The following is a 17,761-nucleotide window of genomic DNA, read 5'->3' on the forward strand; positions in this document are numbered from 1 at the left end:
AGGAAAACGCCGGTTGATCTAGACTTATCCTTGCCTATTCGCTTGGCTGCCTCCTTTTGTCTTTGGAATGGATTGCAGATGTTGCCGGTATTCAACCAGCATCCATGTGCCTACAACGAGCTATCGGCCAATGGTGCTATGTCTACATGTCCTATACTTGGCACTCTCAAACCGGAGCGGTCGCGTTGCAGTCGCGGTCTTCCTGGACGTACGTTTGCGCATGGTGATATCTTGCCCATGCCTCTCGTGCCACACACCATTCCTCTCAGCTGAGACCGAAAACAAATACACTCAGTTCTCTGCTGACTACTTCTATCTGACGCTAGCATCATTGATCGTTGCCCGCATTCCTAGTGACGCCGGGTTACGTATATTATTGCCTCTGATTGGAAGCAGCGCACCATCGGCGACAAAATGCCGAGGGTGTCAAGCAGAAGATAAGTACGCGCGGTACGACGATCCATTTAGTGGATGTTGCTCACAGGTGAATGGCCAAAGAAACGCTAACTGATTTCTATGCCATAGGTATCGAAAGCGCGCTGAATAACACGGTGGCGGCAGAGAGGCATCAACCTTGAATTCATTTCCAGTCTGCTCACTGTGCGAGTTATTACCTATGCATCTTGAAGATGCGATGGAAATAATTGTCTTGTCACAGATTGGGACAGCCAACAACACAACTTGATCACAGTAAGTACGTGACTAGTCAGGGTACCGTGTGACAACCATTCAATGCATACTAGTCGCACGTTTCGGCGGCCAGGATATTTCTGCCGCCTCCGAGAACCGCGGGCGGGCAGTCTTCTGCAATGCATCATCAAGTTGCGTCGCTGCGATCGTGCCCCGCATCGCAGAGCTGCGCCATTGCGTTTTCGGAACACTTCATGCTCCTTTTACCCGGCGTAGCCCCTTTGCATTGGAACGGGGCTGGAAGCGTGAGTGTGAGCTATACAGGGTGAAGCCGATTCGAACAGTGCATCGCCGTGTTTCCTGTGAGCTGACCGCGGGGTAAGTGGGTGCCGTGTACATCTCGGCGCTCGTTGTGGGTGGGCGAAGATGCTTCAGGCGAAGCCTCCGCGGTCAATGTGACCGTCAGATTGACGGATATACTGCCTGAAGCATGGATCTACTCCGAGCTTGTATTTTCTACGCCCATTAACTTGGCACGCACGCAACTAAGTTATGTAAAAACCACAAGAACTTGGAAGTATGGTCACGCTCATCGCGGAGCCAATTACCGCGCACACGCAGTGATAATCTGGTGGCTATACCTGGTGAGGTCAGTCGTCCGGCTTGGCAGGGTCGGCCATCAAATTCGCCGGCGGCTTGCCGAAGCGGCGAACCTTCCTTCTCTCCAGACCACTTTGGATTCGAGCGTAAATATCCGGTCGTGTGCGAGCTCTGTATGGATCGTTGGTGCAAATGTATCTACGCGCAGTTCACTCTCAGGGATAGGTATGGGCGGCAGAGCGTCCCGGTGCTTATCATAGATTGATGGAAGGCATGCGGAGGGACCCCTAGTGGCCGCTTGGTGGCCGCCATCTGCACTGCCGAAAGCAGCCCGAGCCTTGGCAGCTTATTCGAGCTCACACGAGCAACGCCATGACCTGCGCGGACCGTCCCAGCGCTCTGGTTATTATGCACCTGCTCTGATATCCCTACCCTCGCACGACCAGGTTGTCTCTGCACACGACCAGAGCTCTTGTACGCTGGTCGTCGTCGTCTCGCCCGTTTCCAACGCGCGACGTCGTGTGATGGACTCAGCTTATTCACCGCTCCGTACGTCCATCCAGCGACGCTGACGCCAGACGCGCCCCTGAGTCAACCAAAGTAGATCCCCATGCAAACCACCGGAGCAGTTGGTCGTGGTCTTTCCTGCCTATGCGGGGGCACAGAAGGACCGTGTCGCGGGTCCTACAGGGGTACTCCGTGCGCTCGCCCCGCGTTCTCCTCTTGACGACGTTCTTGGTCACCCTCGCATTGTTTTGGGCGCATACATCCGGCACTTTGTCCAGCTTGTCCTTCGTCAACCAGCCTCCCCACGTTGTCACACCTCACCCTAACCTCGCTTATGCGTACGTGCCCTACACGCCGAAATCGGTCAACTCCTCGGTCGCCGCCTCCGCATACGCTCCCGATGTTAACTCAACCTGGGCGTACTTCCCTGGATCACTGCCTGGCCCCTTGACGACGTTCTACCACCTCTACCGTCCTGCCACACCACGGCCTGCCTCTAACTCCCTGCGTCCAGTCCGAGCGCACTCGAAGATCCCTTTGCAGTGTCTCGACACCTGGTATTCAACGGGCCGCTGGGATCCAAACTGCTCTCACGGCATGGCCGACCTGGAGGAGCCTCGGATCGATTTCGTCTGGACGTGGGTGAACGGCTCGTGAGTTGCGAAATTTCAATTTACCGAAACAAGCTCCCGCTCTTCCACTTCTCTCAACGCACGTCATGTGCGCAAGCTATTGTCGTCCTCACTTCCACATATCCTCGCCTTGTTCTCATTGGCTAGCGCTGCCGGCCGCGAGCGGCTGATGCCTCGTTTGAGCTTTTCCCACTGGGGCTTACTGGCCCGTGGGACCGGTTTACCACATTTATCGCATGAACACGGCCGCCTTGCTGACTGCCGCTCTGTTTTCAGGGATCCGCTCCATGCAAGCGCACGTCATGCGTATCCACCATACAGTTTGAACGCCAGCCTTGAGGACGACCCCGGGAAAATCAAGCGTACGTCATATTCGTGCTCACTGGCCTGCCGACGCAGCTGCTCTCACGCCACGCTCGCGTTCTTGTCCCGACGAGAGACGGAAATACGACTCGGGGCTGACTTCCTTTCGCATTCCAGAATACCGAGATCACGGTGAATTGGTGTACTCGTTAAGATCGGTTCTGCATGCCTCAAAAGATTGGAAGCAGAGTCAATGGCATCTTGTCACGAACTCTTACGCCGTCCCCGTTGACGAGCTCTCGTATTGGAAAACTATCAAAGAGATAGATCTCTCGAGGAATGACACCACAGAGCAACGTCGGTTCATTCGGCGGAAACGTGGAAGCGATGACGAGGATGACTGGGAAGAGTTGGAGAAGCTGAAGGAGCTGGAGAAGGAGCTGGAGGAGCTGGAGGACTCACTCGATGATTACGAGGACGAAGAAGATGACGATGACAGCGAAAGCGAGAGCGACGACGGCGACTCCGTCGAAGAGAAGGATCGCTCTCCCGCTGACCACGGACTGACGTTGGAGGAGATTGTCCGGACCCATCGACTGGGTCAAGTGCCGCAGTGGCTTGACTTTGCCGAGCTAAATAAGGAAGCGGGGACAGAGAGGCAGCTTCGGCTTCACCACGACTCGGAGATCTTTTTACCGCCGCTGGCCACCGTCCACGGGGGCGACGAATATGAACAGAGGACCAAGATAGATGCCTGGCGGTCCGAAACTCTCCCAACATTCGATAGGTACTCGATTTATCGTGTTCCGTCGTTCAGGAATTTGACAACGATTTCCCAGCATGGCGGTCGAATCCCAAATGGCCAATTTGGCGCCTGAACTGGTTTCGGATCATACGTAGGTTCATTCTCCATTCCTTTTCCGTTCCCGGCCTTAACCTCGTTATTAGCGTCTTTCTCATGGATGACACGTTCATCATGACCCCTCTTCCTCCATCAGCATTTTTCTCCCCCTTGCACGGGCCGGTACTTCGCTTCCATCCGGATTTCAACGTACACCCTATTGAGGCCTGGGATCCGCTGCCGCCAGGAGACGGTGAATGGCGCGGACTACGCACCGCAGCGACGCATCTCTCCCATCGATTCGGATGGCGCGGTCGCCCGTACGTACCCCTGGTATGTTCGCGACGCGTCCCCTGACAATGAACTCCTATTTCTCAGCTATGTCGACCACAACGCGCGGTCACTCCCATTGCCTCTCTACCACGAAGCATCTATCGCTTTCCCAGACGTTTGGAGCACCACAGCGAAGGCTCGTTTCCGCGGCGGGGACGAAAGCGCTCCCGAGAGTCATACGGTCTGGCTCGGCTCGCAGTGGATCGTCGAGCGACATCGCGAGGTGCTACTGTGGTCATGGGTGGTGGCTAAATGGGGAGGTCACGAGGGCAAGCTGAGCGCGGCACACAAGCAGGCCATGTGGGATGAACTGGGCGGCGAAAATGGCGAAGACCAGCTGGAGCTCATCTGGAACGTTCGTACCAGTAGGCTCAGCGTGCCCGAGGAGCTCGCTCACACCGGACAACGCCCTCTTACAAGGTCCGAGTACGTTTTTGGTATGTCTGTTCTATGTGGTCTTGAAAATATGCGGGGCGTTGATCCTCATCCAAGTCTCGAACGATGGATACCCTTGGACACACTGGCCGAGGTGGGCGCGTGATCACCAGTTCCCGACCACGCACGGCTGGATCGATCTTTCGAAACCCGATCCGGCAGATGCTCCAGGAACTGTATGCACTATTTCGAGAGACACATGTCTTGGACAAGACGATGAATCTGCGGTGGATCTGTTCCGACGAATCTTGAAGGATAGACCAGGGTGCGGCGATTGTGGTCAGTTTTTCTCTGTTTCACTCTTTCCAGCCATGCTCATCCGCGTACAATAGTTGTTGCCGCGCTGGCGACCGCATCCGGTACGAGAGGACTGTCGTATTTTCTACCTCAAGCCTCTGTGTCCAACTCCTATGCCCATGACTACATCTCTGAGCCTGTCCATCTTCCTTTGACGCTCGACGGTTTCTCGTCCTTCCCTCTACCGTCAAACCCGCGTAACTTCGTTCTACGACTGCTCCAGCGTTATTCCTACGTGATTGGGGAGGCACCATCCGAGTTCTTCGGCGTCTCTTCATACAATGATGCTCGTTCCCGCCTTCGGGGCATTGACCGGAATGCGAAGAAGGGCATCAAGACCGAGAGGGTGTATGTTTGCATCAACGACGATTTGGGCAACGCGCCGGTTTCTGTTCTAGTGAAGGTGGACCGACTACTTCGCAACTGGTGGCAAAAGCACTGGGGGGCACGGCTTGCTCTTGAACTGCCGAGCTAGCGCTAGCTGTCGGCCTAGCACGAAGGTTCGGCAATAGTCATCAATCTTCGCCGCTCTATCAGTGGCAGAAAACCATCAGAACGGGATGTTCTTTGTAATGATTACACGGCGTTCCGGACTACTTCGTCCAGATATCTACGTCAGGCGTCACATGCGCTGCGCCGAATAATACACTGTCGAACAGCACGGCTACCGACGATTGGTTGGGCTCACAGGCACTACAGCCTGTTCTGCTTCATATCCACATATCTAATGCATCTGTGTATATTATTACGTTATTGTATCAGGAATTATCGGCGCCGTTTCGTCGCACCCTTGCTTTCGGTCCCTCCAACTGTAAGCAATGCACCGGTGCAAACCAGCGTCGCAGGACACAACGCTGCTCGCCGATGGCTTTCATATCACTTTTCCGCAGCCGCGTCGTTCGGCCCACCGGTTCCTGCAAATATACGGCCTATCCTAGCCAATATTCGTGGGGTGCCAAAGCCGATCGCCAGGAGGACCGCCACGTCTACCGCAATCAATCCCGCAGCGCCCGCCATGAAGCGCGGGGCAAACACCTTCCACACCATGAGATGGCGCCGAAGCCATGCGCTGCTCAGCGCGGTTCCGAGTAAGAGGACGCAGAAGTAGGCGACGATGCCGACCGCGGCCCTGAGGGATGCAGCAGCAGCCCTTGCGGATGCCGCATGTTGTGGAAGGGGCGAGACATTCCATAGTGCAAGCAGCGGTGCAGCGAGCGCAAACAGAAAGTGCGGGCCGAACGTGTTTAGGATCACGAGAACCGGAGAGAACGGATAAGTTAAGGTTGATGTCAGCACGAAGGCCGTCTTCCACTGTATTGATGATATGGTCGATTGATGCCCGGTTGCGTAGTATGTGTGTAGGCCTAGGAGAGCTAGAGGTATGATCTCCGAGAATGTTACTGGCGTGGTCGGGGATCCTGGGGTGAGATTGAGAATGGAGGACGGAGTATTTGACGCGAAAGCAACGTTCATCTGCTCCACGTCACGAGCGCTGTCGACGAGCTCGAGATATGATAATAACGCAACTGCGGCTAAAGCGAGCACGACTTGACCTGTCAACTGCGTGCAAATGCAGAGCAACGTCAGGAAGATGCACCAAAAGACGAGATACGGCGAGCCGAATGCGTTGGCAAAACCGAGCACAGTGACCTGTTTCTTCGTCTTTTGGGGCGACGTAGCGGGAGGGTTCTCGACGACAATTTCGAGGCATGCAGGTATTATCCACCATAAGGTGAGTCCTGCTACGAGGACGCCGCCAATCGAGCAGCGCGCGAGGATGGTGCGAGTGGTGCGCAGTAGAGGCGAATTATCCATGCCGAGCACCTCTGCGGATTCCATCCATTCGAGAATCCAACCCAAACTCCCAGCAACGAGGGCCGGGCGCATGAGCCATGGGAAGAATAACGGGGCGACACCCCGATCAGACTTCGAGATTCCAAGGTAACGTCCTATCACCGAAGGAAGGAGCACCGCGACTGGTAAGGAGAGGATGAGGATGGCAGGAGGTGGAGAGGGTAGGGATGAGGACGCAAAGAAGGTGACATGGCAGTACGGTTGTTGTTCCTCCCTGCAGACCGTACTGACGGCCATCAAGCGGACACAGACCGCGAACACGGCGGAAAACCCTAGGATGCGCTTTCGAAGCGTGGGGGTCGGCGCGGTGAAACCGGTTAACACGAATGGCACGAGCGTGGTTAGCAGCAGATACTGCAGTAAACGATCCTCCCAGAACGTGAATGAGTTGGAGAAGAACGCAATCGCATGCAGAACAAGCGGCAGAGGGAAGGACCTCAGTGTAGCGAGGCCGAGCCGCGGAGGATTCGCGATAACGACAATTATTGACGACAAGAGGAACGATCCGAATATGACGAGGTCCAAAGGACTGATCGCCCCCATGTACTTCTCCAGTCCGATGAAAGAGAGAGTGCCCACCACCGAACCCCCAGCGCAGCCGCGTATGATTTTGGGCATCAGATCATCAACCCAACCTTCCCAGTCCTCCGCGCCGACACCGCTCCCGAGGCTGGAGAAAACCGCCCAACAAACCACGACACCAGAGAAGATGAGGATAAGGCCCAACACCATGAGAGTCACGTCGAATTGAGCCCACAACGAACGGCAGGCAGCTAGCGCCTGACGGACGTATTTGTGCATGTATTCGGTATATTCGTAAGCTTTGCGGTCGGAAGCGGCCTTCCACGTCGCTTGAAGGCTGTCCCAGACAGCATCCAGCTCGCCTCCAGAAGGACTTGCCCTGTATGTGTCCAAGTATCGCTTGACCTGGGCCACATTCAGCTCCAGCGCGCGCTGGTACTCCTTGCCGCCGTCACGACTTAGGAAAAGCTCAGGTATGACCGACCCCAGGTTGTTGAAGGGGATAGGAAGACCGAGGAGGAGCGACAATGATGGGACAAGGTCGATTTGCTGGATAGCTCGATGAGCTGCAGCGGCCCCAGGGAACGTCGTGTTGCCATGCGAGGTGGCAAGGGACGATGGAAGCGATGTGACGAACGGCTTCTTGCTATAAAACCACATCCCAGCTGACGTCTCCAGCTCGCCGTCGCCTCCATGATCCCCACGCCTGTCCATACCGTGGTCCCCGAGCACAACCAGGAGGGTATCATCCTCCAAACGCTCGACTACGCGGCTTAGCACGTCGTTCATTTGCCCTAGTTTCGCCTTCATCGTGGGATGGTCGGGACCAACTCGGTGTCCTACGTGGTCAACCCCGAGGAAATGTCCGATGAGGAAGTCCCATCTCTTGTCCTTCTGCTCCAAGAGAGGGAAGAGATGGGTGGTGACACCTTCGTCCACGGTATGGAGGTCTTCGACGTTGAAGGAATCATACGGATGGGTCATGTCAGGGTCGAATGTGTCAGGGAACACGGTCATCCATGTATCGTCGCCCATGAACGCTATCTATTGTGTGCATAAGAACCGTGAGGGTGGTGGTGACAAGCATAGCACTTACCCGTTTGCCCGCTAACCACATTTGCTTGATGGTCGAGTCCTCGTCAATTGAAGAACCTCCAAAGTTCGCGCCCATATCGACGAACGTCGGTAACGATCCGGTCACCAACCCTTTTATGCGTTGTAAAGTGGTTGTCGGAGGGTCGGGAAAGGCGTTGAATATGACCGAATGCGCGGGCTGCTTCGCAGTCAGTTCCCTCGGTAGGGTGAGCACATTATGATGGTATGGCGACTCGGGTTCTGGTGGAGCATCGCTGATGAAGTCGAAGCGAAGGGAGTCAATGATGAGCAGGACAGCGCGCTTGTGTGTCGGCCGGAGGGTGCATGGTGCATGGGAGCAGTCGCTCACTTCCGACAGCGAAAGCCGCGTCAGGAGGAATCCTCTTGTGAAAAGGTAGAGACCGGCGAGATGGACGAGGCATAGCCAGCCTAAGAGGAAGAGGGCCTTGCCGACGTTCATGACACGTCCGACTCTGTCTGCAGGCCACCTGGCAGCAGCCGAATGCTGATGTTCCCCGTTCCTGCAGTTCCGTGCAATTGATAATTACAGTCCAACGAGGTGAAAGACAGTATAGAATAGAGTCGATGCCAGAACGCAGAGTTCGTGTCGACCGCTCAAGGAAGGGGAACCGAAGGATATGCGCTGCGCCACCAGCGCGTTCACGTCGACGTCCCTCTCATTGCCGTTCGAGACATGTCGTGCAGAATACAACACACAACTGAATGTCATAGTAATGATAAAAGTAGCGGAATCACGGGCAGAATATCCTAAGCGCCTGCCCTCTTCTGCCTCTTCTCCATAGCCTCCAACCTCTGCTCTATGCCCAGCCCGGCCAGCTGTTCATTCTCGCCGGACGCATCGCTGGCTTGGCTACTGCTCGCCTCGCGAACCATCGCCGGCCTTGACTGTGCCTCGGGGTGAGCGCCGTACATCGTCGGGCTAAGCGGTATCGCACGCGTGCTCCAGCTCTTGCCCAGAATCGCCTGCACCTTCTCGTGCACAACCTTCCTCTGCACGGACGACGTGGTCGAGCACGCATCGTCGTCCTCGTCCCTCCTCGCCGCAACCGACTTGAGCTGTATGCCGCTCCTGCTCGGCTTGGTGAGCCGCGCGTGGAAGTCGGGCGAGGCAGGCATCGGCAGCGATGGCGTCTTGGGCGAGTGTAGCCTGTTGCCCTTCGGCTTGGGCTTGGTTGGGGCGGGTGCGGGCGTCACCTTCCTATGCTTGCTCGGCGATACCGGCCCATGCCCGCCAAAGGACAGCGCGTCCTCCATCTGCGGGCTCGAAATCTGTCTCGGGCTGAGAGGCAGGACCGTCGAATCCACGCGCGACAGTCCCGTCGGGCGTTTGGCCGGTGCGGGAGCCCTACGTTGCTTCTTGCTGGGGGAATTCGTAGGCGTCTTGTCACTGTGGGCACCCGCGGCCTGCGGCTCGTTGCCAGACCCTTGCGTGGCTTCGGAATAGCGGCTCACGACCGTGGACTCGCGGCTCAGCACCGCGTCCCGCTCGCGAGACCTTGCCTTCCTCACGGGCAACGGCGAAAACTTGTCCTCCTGCTCGCCACGTCCGGACGCCCAGTTCACGAGATTCCATCCCAGCCCTGCCCCGCCGGTGACAACATCGTCTCCGGGCTCGGCGGGAGCGGCCCTGGTAACGGTCGTGGATGTCCTACTCAGCAAGGCACCCGTCTCCGGATCCTCCTTCATCATGCGAAAGCCGTCAGTCGATCTCTCATCCATATCCGACAAGACGTCCTCGCCGGTGCGTGACTGATAACTCCTCGCCGGCTTCGCGACGGGGGCATCGAGGAACACGTCCGACAGCTGACGGGCGTGCGCTCTCCTCGACGAGCTCGTCTTCCGCATGGTAGATGCCGTGCGTCCCCTGCTGAGCGTACCAAGGGCCTCTAGACTCGTCGAGCTAGCGAAGTCCCCTCCGATCGAAGACCCGTTAGGTGCCGCCGACGCTGTTCCGCGGTAGTCTCCTCCCCACGAGACTTCATCCAGGTCATCCCTATGTTCAACATATCCCCTTCGCGCTTGCTTGAACGAACTGATCGTGCCAGCGAGCCACCGCCCTGTGAAGCTCGCCTTGCTCCCAACGGACCCGTCACGGGCTCGGTCTTGTTGATCCGCTCCCTCGTCGTAGAGCTTCTCCCTCTCTTCACCATCGCGGCCTATACGCGCTTCATCGACGCCGTGTTCAAGATCGGCGTCGTGATCGTCGCCCTCTGCGGGGGCGTACTGAGGCCCTCCCAGCGTATCGTCTCTTCGCCTGCGCCATCTCACCCAGCACATGGTCAGGATGACGCCGAGGATGACGCCGATGCCAACGATGACGACAATCGTGTATACGGGTTTCCAGCCGGATGTCACAGCAGCATTAACCTGCGCGGGGTGAGCTGGGTCGCTGGATGCGGGCGGAATCGCCGTGATGGAGATGATAGTAGGCGCAGACGATGAAGAGAAGGCCGGCGACGGCGTCGCAGTAGAAATTACGGAAGTGTTCGCAGATAGGGGAGTCGTGATAACGTTACTGGTGGAAGTGGCAGGATCGGCCGTCGTGGACGGAGTGGGATCCGTCGAGGTGGAGATCACCGCGAGCGTGGCAACGCCGACGCCAGCAGTGAGAGGCACCGGAAGGCCTGGTATCGGATTAATCGTGTCCGTACTATAGACGATAAGGCTTGACAAGACGGGGGCTGCATCCGTAATCATAGCTGGGGCGGGTGCGACCGGTGTTGTGGTGGCACCCCAGACGGGATATGGCCACCAGTTGAAGCTCGCCGTGGTAACGCCGAATTGGCGTGCATTGATAGAGCGGCGCTGGTCCAGCATGAGGGGATAGGGCGGCATGCCGAAAGCCGGGGCAGAGGCAAGCAAGACGGAGCCCATCGGGACGATCAACGTCTTTCGGCGTTGCATCGTAGCGAGATGTGGAGGGTTTTTATATACCAGTTGGGATGGTGTGTTGAGGAGGAAGGACGACGATGCCGACTCTGCTCTCTACGCCGAGAGCACTAATGTCAGCGATGGGACGGTCGAGGTCGAGTCCGGCGGCGATGAAGGTTGACCGGCGGATAAGGTGCGTCGAGGGAGAATAGGACGCCGATGTTACCCCTGATCGACGGGTATTTCGCCAGAAAGTGGTCGGACGGCCTGTACGCGCTAGGCATTAGCAAACGGGTAAACGTGGGTATAACATCATGGTACACACAGAGAGGCGGAGGGGGCGGAAGGAGTTCGCCTCCCAAGCTCGTGCCTATCGTCTGTACGCGAGGTATGATAGCCGAATTGCGCCTTGCTAGCGTCGGGCTGGGCGGGACGGGCGACGTCCGGTCGCGCTGGACCTGATCCTTCGGAAACGTCGTCGTGCTTGGAGGGGCGGACGACGGACGACGTACGTGTTTTCCTTTCCGCGCGTTGGTCTGCAGCTGCGGCTGTGTAGGTTGCGGGGTAGCGATGTCGATGGGTGGGGAAAGGAGCGTGGCGTCCGCGAAGGTGGTAGTAGGTTCGGGGGAGTGCAGGGGCGTCGCGAGGTCGATGGCAATCCTTAGCCTGGGCGAGTTGGGAGATGGGCCGGGAGTAGTAGAGCGCGAGCCGGCGGACAGGGCGGTTGGATCTGGTTGACGCATGTCTGGGCTGTCGTGGCAGGCGTCGTCGCCATCGGGCGACTGAACAAAGTCATCGGGATCGCAGTGGATTTCAGAGATACCTTGCAGGATGCGGATGGTCGGCGGAGAGGACGATGATGGCATGCCCATAGCAAACCACGAAGGGTCAATCGAGGTGAAAACTGTGCTGAGGAGGGTCTAGATGTCTATCTTCCTCGTTTCCTCAGTTATCGGAAGAGACAACGAATGTGTGGTACCCAAGGAGCGGCCTTTTATAGTGTGAGTTGGGATGAATGCAAGGAAGTTAACTTATTACACCACGCGCAGAGAACGGGTCGCTGAAGAATTCTGCAGGGAACAATGAGGGTCACGACGAGCCGGAAGGTGAGTAACCGTGACGAATAGGGGCTCGATCAAAGCTCGGCCTATCTGAGGAGGCTCTGGGGTTAGGGCTACGGGGTCAGTGGTATTGGCACCGCCACTCGCCAGCCCTACGTTGCGCTTGGAACACGTAGACGAGCAACGCAAACGCCATGCAGGATGCTTTGCAAGAGCTGATCGACGGCAAGATTGTATGTAACCCCGGCAAGCACGTATCTTTAATTGGATGGCTCAGGAGTCGTGCTCCAACAGGATTTTGAAGGGCAGAAGACCGTTGAGCACATAGCAAAGGTCGCCCTCATAGCCCTGACAGTACGTGTCGCTTTGAATTCCATACGGTGCTGCCGAGACTGACGAACATGCTAGGTCGTCTCGTTTATCATTGGATTTGCGCTCCAGTCTCTTCGCATCACCTTCGGGGTATTTGGCATTGGATCGTTGGCTGTCATGCTCGTAGGACCGCGAACGTGCTGTCCGTGTGTCGCGCTCTCACACCATGCATTCTTAGGTGGTTGTACCCCCTTGGCCGTCATTCAACCGGCACCCCGTACAATGGCTCGCGCCTATCGAAAGCAAAAAAGACCAATGAGTTCATCGGCGCACTTCGCAACGACGTTCGCCGCCCATGGCCTATGTTTCGGGTGGCGAGGCCGAGAGCGCATCCTCGCACCCTGCTCTAGCTTTGATAGGCGATCTCCGGTGGACTGCTCGACGGATTCGCAGCTGGTCGTTGCTTCCCCTTCACGCCGGCGGGTACAGAGAACCTTCTAATGAAGGGGTCCAGACTGGCCGACTCGCTTGCCCTTTTCATTGTAGGTATCTGCCGCGATTACTGTTTCTGCTCTCGTTGGATACGGCTCGGAATGGACCTCTGTATCCTGATATGTACCATATAGTGATTGGCCCGCGTAGGCACGGGTAAAAACGAGTCGATGGTAGAGTAAAGGATTGTTGTCCTTCCGTAAGCAGCAGTGAGATCGGCCCTAGAGTCGGGCTCTTGACCAACACCGCCCTCGGCCTAAGGTCTCCCATCGCACACGCTCAGCGCACGTCCTCCGACCTTTTGTGTTCCCCACCACTCGTTGTCGCCGTCTCAGCCGATGAGCGCCGGCCCAGCCCCCGCCACGCCGTCCAGCGCCAGCACCAGCACCAGCACCAGCGCCACGCCCGCGGCAGCTGCGGATTCCGACCGTCTCCCATCCGAACCGCCACGGTCAGGCTCAGGCTCGATCACGCCGTCGCACGGAGCACACGAGTTCGATATGCCTGTCCACCCCGCGCAGGAGCCTTCCCAGCTCCCCACCACCCTCGACCACCCCGACGATCCGACAGCGCCCGGCAGCATCCCCGACGACCCGCCCACCCCCACCAACCCCTCGACCCTAGCGCCCAGGAGGCCGCAGCCCACGTCCTCGCGCCAGCGCCCCGTGTCCATGCCGCCCCAGGCCTTCGCCGCCCCGCCCCCGCCGTCCGCCGCCACCACCGCCGATGGCCAGCGCGACCGCGACACCGCGAGCAAGCCCCGGCGGGAGAGCTCCAGCACCAAGCCCCGCAGCTCGAACCGCATCTTGGGCGACTACACCCTCAGCAAGTCGCTCGGCGCGGGCAGCATGGGCAAGGTCAAGCTGGCCACGCACAACGTCACTGGTGAAAAGGTGGGTCTTTTTGTTCTGCTCCGTCGGTGACAGAGCGGGGGCTGATCCCGCACGATGACAGTACGCCGTGAAAATCCTGCCCCGCACCGTCCCCAACGCCTCCTCCAACTCTCACCAAACACCCGAACAAGCCGCCAAGCAGGCGAACAAGGACGCCAGCAAGGAGATCCGCACCCTGCGCGAGGCGGCGCTGTCCATGCTCTTACATCATCCGTACATATGCGGCATGAGGGAGATGATTGTCCATACCCACCACTACTACATGGTCACCGAATACGTCAACGGCGGCCAGATGCTCGACTACATCATCAGCCATGGCCGACTAAGGGAGAGGGTAGCGAGGAAGTTTGCGAGGCAGATCGGGAGCGCATTGGAGTATCTCCATCGGAACAACGTCGTACATCGAGGTATGCAAGTACGGCCATGCACATCGATGCCTGTACCAACTCATAGGACGTCGCAGACCTCAAAATCGAGAACATCCTCATCTCCCAGTCGGGCAACATCAAGCTCATCGACTTTGGCCTCTCCAATCTCTACAATCCCTCCGACCACCTATCTACGTTCTGCGGCTCTCTATACTTTGCCGCCCCCGAGCTCCTCAATGCCAAGCTCTACACCGGCCCCGAGGTCGACGTATGGAGCTTTGGCGTCGTTCTTTACGTCCTCGTGTGTGGCAAAGTGCCGTTCGACGACCAAAGCATGCCGGCACTCCATGCTAAAATCAAACGAGGATTGGTGGAATATCCCGTATGGCTGTCCGCCGGTCAGTGCCCTGCGTTACGTGTTTTCTCTGCGAGCTCTCGTGCTGACCCAACGTCTTCCAGAATGCAAACATATCCTGTCCCGGATGCTCGTGACTAATCCTGCCGCTCGGGCGCTGCTGACGGAGGTCCTCAACCACCCGTGGATGACGCGCGGTTTCACGGGGCCGCCCGACCCGCACCTCGTCAAGCGCGAACCGCTGCGTGTCGAAGACATCGACCGTGAGGTGATCCGCGGCATGAGCGGTTTCGAGTTCGGCACCGAGGAGGACATTGAGCGCCGGCTGATCGAGGTGCTCGAATCCGACGCGTACTACCGCTGCCTGCAGGCGTGGGAACGCCGGCGTAACAACTTGAACGGCGTTGGCAACGGGCGAAACGGCGTCTGGGGCAGTGGCTCGTTCAGCAACTCGAGCCTCACCGCCTACGACTCGGGGAGCGAGCGCACGGCGGCGGAGCACATACCGCGGAGCGCGAGCCGGCAGAGCAAGAAGCGGTTCTCTATGGGCTTTGACTGGTACAAGAAGAAGCTGTTCTCTCCGACGTCGAGCCCGCCCGGGAGCCCGCTGTCGACCAGCCCGCCCAACTCGCAGACGCACCTCTCGCTCAATTCGCTCGGCGAGCAGCCGCTTGACCCAACGGCCGGCTTCCACCCGCTGATCTCGATCTACTTCCTCGCGCGGGAGAAGATGGAGCGCGAGAAGGTGTACGGCCCCGGCATCTTTGCGAGCTCGCAGCTGTCGCTCGAGGGTGCGCACTCCTCGCCAAACGGCGAGGACGTGCCGACGATCAACGCCAAGGGGGTGTCCCAGCCGGCCGCGATCAACGCCGCGTCGTCGAAGAAAGACCCCGTCCCGGGCAAGCCCGACTACAGCATGCCGCTCCCCCGCCTCCCCGCGCCCGCCAGCACGCATTACTCGGAGCGCTCGTACGACGCTGCGCAAGCTTCGCCCTCGCCCACCGGCGGTAACTTTGGCCCCCAACCCCGGCCTCGCGCCGACGCGAACGCGCTCGCCATCCCCAAGCGTGGTGATGTCGCCACCGGCGGTACGCTGCCCCGTAGTGCGCCGAGCTCGCCGAGTTCTCCGGCTAACGCGATCGTAGCGCCGATCCCGCAGGCGGTGACGAACAGCAAGACGCACAGGCGCAGCCAGAGCCTGAGCCAAAGGCCGGCTGCGTCGCAGACGCCGCCTCTGACGAGCGGCTGGACCCGCCTGTTTGGCGGGCAGGGTATCGTGAACGAGCACGGCATTGTCGAGAAGGAGGCGCCGCCGTATCGCGAGCCGCCGCGCACGGCTGGCCCCGAGACGACGTCCTTCGGCGAAAAGGAGGCATCGCTGACGCCGAAACCTTCTCACACCGCCGACGAAGACTATCCTCAGGCGCCGATGTCGGCGGGCGCCACCCTCGTGCGCAAGTTTGGCAGCCTGCTGGTTGGCAATCGCGACGGGTCGGTCCGGGGTGGAACGACCGGTAAGCGAGCGAGCATCGCTGTGCACAGGCCGTCGGCCGACCCCCAGATGAGGGAAAAGGACGAAGCTGCGGGATCTGGACGGCAACCGGTGATTGACGAGGATGCCGAGAAGGTCAAGAAGAGCTACGACGAGCAACGGGCGAGCCACGAAAAGCCCTTGTCGCCGCAGCGCATCTCGACCAGCCAGAGCCAGCCCGTGGGCACCGCGCACCGTCGCGCGGCGACCATCCTCGACCCGGCCTCGAAGCGGCACGAGCGGAGAAGCAGCACGAGTGCGGCGTTCCTCTCTGGCGGCACCATTGGAAGGCATCGCAGGCCATCTACTGGCTTTTCGCATGGCACCGCGAGGCCGAACAAGGAGCCATTTGGGCGGATGGAAGAGGAGCCGGAGGGTATGGAGGAAGAAGCGCAGCCGCCTACCGACACGGAAGCTGGGGCGCTGAGCGAGGGAGAGATCAAAGAGGCGAAACCGGTGTTCCTCAAGGGTCTGTTCAGGTACGTCCTGAACTGCGAGAACGTCCGAGTAAATCGTTGACAAACCTTGGCAGCGTGGCGACGACGTCGACGAAGTCGCCTGCGGTCCTCAAGTCCGATATCCGGAAGGTGCTGGATCGGATGCAGATCAGGTATCGCGAGACGAGGACGGGCTTCGAGTGCATACATCTGCCCTCTATAGACATCTCCTCGATAAACCCACAACCCAAAACGCCGAGGCGGAAGCAGCACCGCCGCGACGGCTCGTCGAGCTCGGCCGAGACGGGTGGCACCAAATCCATCGCAAGGAAGGCCTCCAAGTTGTCGTTTGGAATGAAGAGCGGCAAGGAGTCCGCGAAGGATGCTGACGCTGCGTCGACGACGACAGCGAAGGAGAACAAGCCGTCGTCCGAGCGGCCGTCGACGGGCGGGAGTCTCAACGGCACCGGCGGTCAGCACCACCCCCTCACCCCGACGCCCAGCAGCGGCTCATCCTCGTTCTTCAATGTCCCATCAGCTGCCGCGCAGAACCCGCCTCCCCCTCCTCCGGCGGCCGAAGAGGGCGCTGCGAACGGCGTGAACGGCGCATCGCACGCCAACTCGGAGCTTACGCCGACGCCGACGCCGCGCTCGGCATCTCCCGAGAACCAGAAAATCCTCCCGCCGATCCCGCGCGACTTTGCGACGAGCCCGCAGCCGACGTTCAGGACGGTGACGCCGACGCCGACGATTCCGAATACCACGGCTGGCGAGCTGGACTTTGACGCGATCGGCACGAGCTCGATGGCGGTTCGGTTTGACATCAATATTGTCAAGGTGTGTGCCCTATGCGCTAGTATCCGAATTGTATAAGCTGATCGGGATTGTAGGTGCCGATGCTTCCGTTGCACGGTATTCAGTTCCGTCGTGCGGGAGGCGACGGCTGGCAGTACCACATGCTCGCCCGTCGCGTACTGACCGAGCTGAAGCTATAGCCCGTGATCATTCTCTTAGGATCGTAATGTTCTCGATATCATCACGAGGTCATCACGAGGTCGATAAGCTATCTGTTGTGGTTTATACGCTCTTTCCCGCTGCTCCTCGTTTCGTGTAGTAAAATATTCTCGAGCCGTGGTTTTTCGCTTTGCATGGGCTTTTCTTCTTTTCTTCTCGTCTTACTCCTTTTTGATTTTTTGGCATTAGTTTCCCCTCCGTCGTCGTGCCTACTCTTAATGAACACGGAGGCCCCGCATGCAGCGCTGGTATATCCTCTCTTGGCATCACACAGACCACTGTACAAATATGGCCTTACCCTACCGATAACATATGAATCACGAACACACACAACCAAGTTGCCAGGGAATTGTTCGA

General features: G+C 58.5%; 5 protein-coding genes across 5 annotated transcripts; 3 read left to right on the forward strand and 2 right to left on the reverse strand.

The window, feature by feature from the left end:
* Positions 1-1,881: 1,881 nt before the first annotated feature.
* On the forward strand, positions 1,882-5,053 carry PUNSTDRAFT_136385 (uncharacterized protein; the record flags this gene model as incomplete). The annotated part of the gene is made up of 8 exons (XM_007385949.1): positions 1,882-2,390; positions 2,646-2,731; positions 2,769-3,459; positions 3,512-3,568; positions 3,621-3,833; positions 3,892-4,283; positions 4,339-4,560; positions 4,614-5,053. 8 exons carry the CDS (start codon positions 1,882-1,884, stop codon positions 5,051-5,053), a joined length of 2,610 nt encoding a protein of 869 aa, XP_007386011.1.
* Positions 5,054-5,454: 401 nt separating this feature from the next.
* Positions 5,455-8,509, reverse strand: PUNSTDRAFT_136386 (uncharacterized protein; the record flags this gene model as incomplete). The annotated part of the gene is made up of 2 exons (XM_007385950.1): positions 5,455-7,998; positions 8,051-8,509. 2 exons carry the CDS (start codon positions 8,507-8,509, stop codon positions 5,455-5,457), a joined length of 3,003 nt encoding a protein of 1,000 aa, XP_007386012.1.
* Positions 8,510-8,725: 216 nt separating this feature from the next.
* On the reverse strand, positions 8,726-12,034 carry PUNSTDRAFT_145106 (uncharacterized protein). The gene is made up of 3 exons (XM_007385951.1): positions 11,263-12,034; positions 11,124-11,208; positions 8,726-11,055 (listed from the first exon to the last, which is right to left on the reverse strand). The coding sequence occupies exons 1-3, from the start codon at positions 11,811-11,813 to the stop codon at positions 8,818-8,820; spliced, it is 2,874 nt and encodes a 957-aa protein (XP_007386013.1). The 5' UTR covers positions 11,814-12,034; the 3' UTR covers positions 8,726-8,817.
* A 129-nt stretch (positions 12,035-12,163) lies between these two features.
* On the forward strand, positions 12,164-12,981 carry PUNSTDRAFT_53970 (microsomal signal peptidase). The gene is made up of 4 exons (XM_007385952.1): positions 12,164-12,235; positions 12,297-12,356; positions 12,411-12,497; positions 12,553-12,981. Exons 1-4 carry the CDS (start codon positions 12,197-12,199, stop codon positions 12,631-12,633), a joined length of 267 nt encoding a protein of 88 aa, XP_007386014.1. The 5' UTR covers positions 12,164-12,196; the 3' UTR covers positions 12,634-12,981.
* Positions 12,982-13,306: 325 nt separating this feature from the next.
* On the forward strand, positions 13,307-17,385 carry PUNSTDRAFT_105587 (Pkinase-domain-containing protein; the record flags this gene model as incomplete). The annotated part of the gene is made up of 6 exons (XM_007385953.1): positions 13,307-13,699; positions 13,761-14,106; positions 14,163-14,465; positions 14,527-16,432; positions 16,486-17,227; positions 17,281-17,385. The coding sequence occupies 6 exons, from the start codon at positions 13,307-13,309 to the stop codon at positions 17,383-17,385; spliced, it is 3,795 nt and encodes a 1,264-aa protein (XP_007386015.1).
* Between the last annotated feature and the right edge of the window lie 376 nt (positions 17,386-17,761).

Source organism: Punctularia strigosozonata (genome assembly GCF_000264995.1).
Source record: "Punctularia strigosozonata HHB-11173 SS5 unplaced genomic scaffold PUNSTscaffold_10, whole genome shotgun sequence".
In the NCBI taxonomy this organism is placed as follows: domain Eukaryota; kingdom Fungi; phylum Basidiomycota; class Agaricomycetes; order Corticiales; family Punctulariaceae; genus Punctularia; species Punctularia strigosozonata.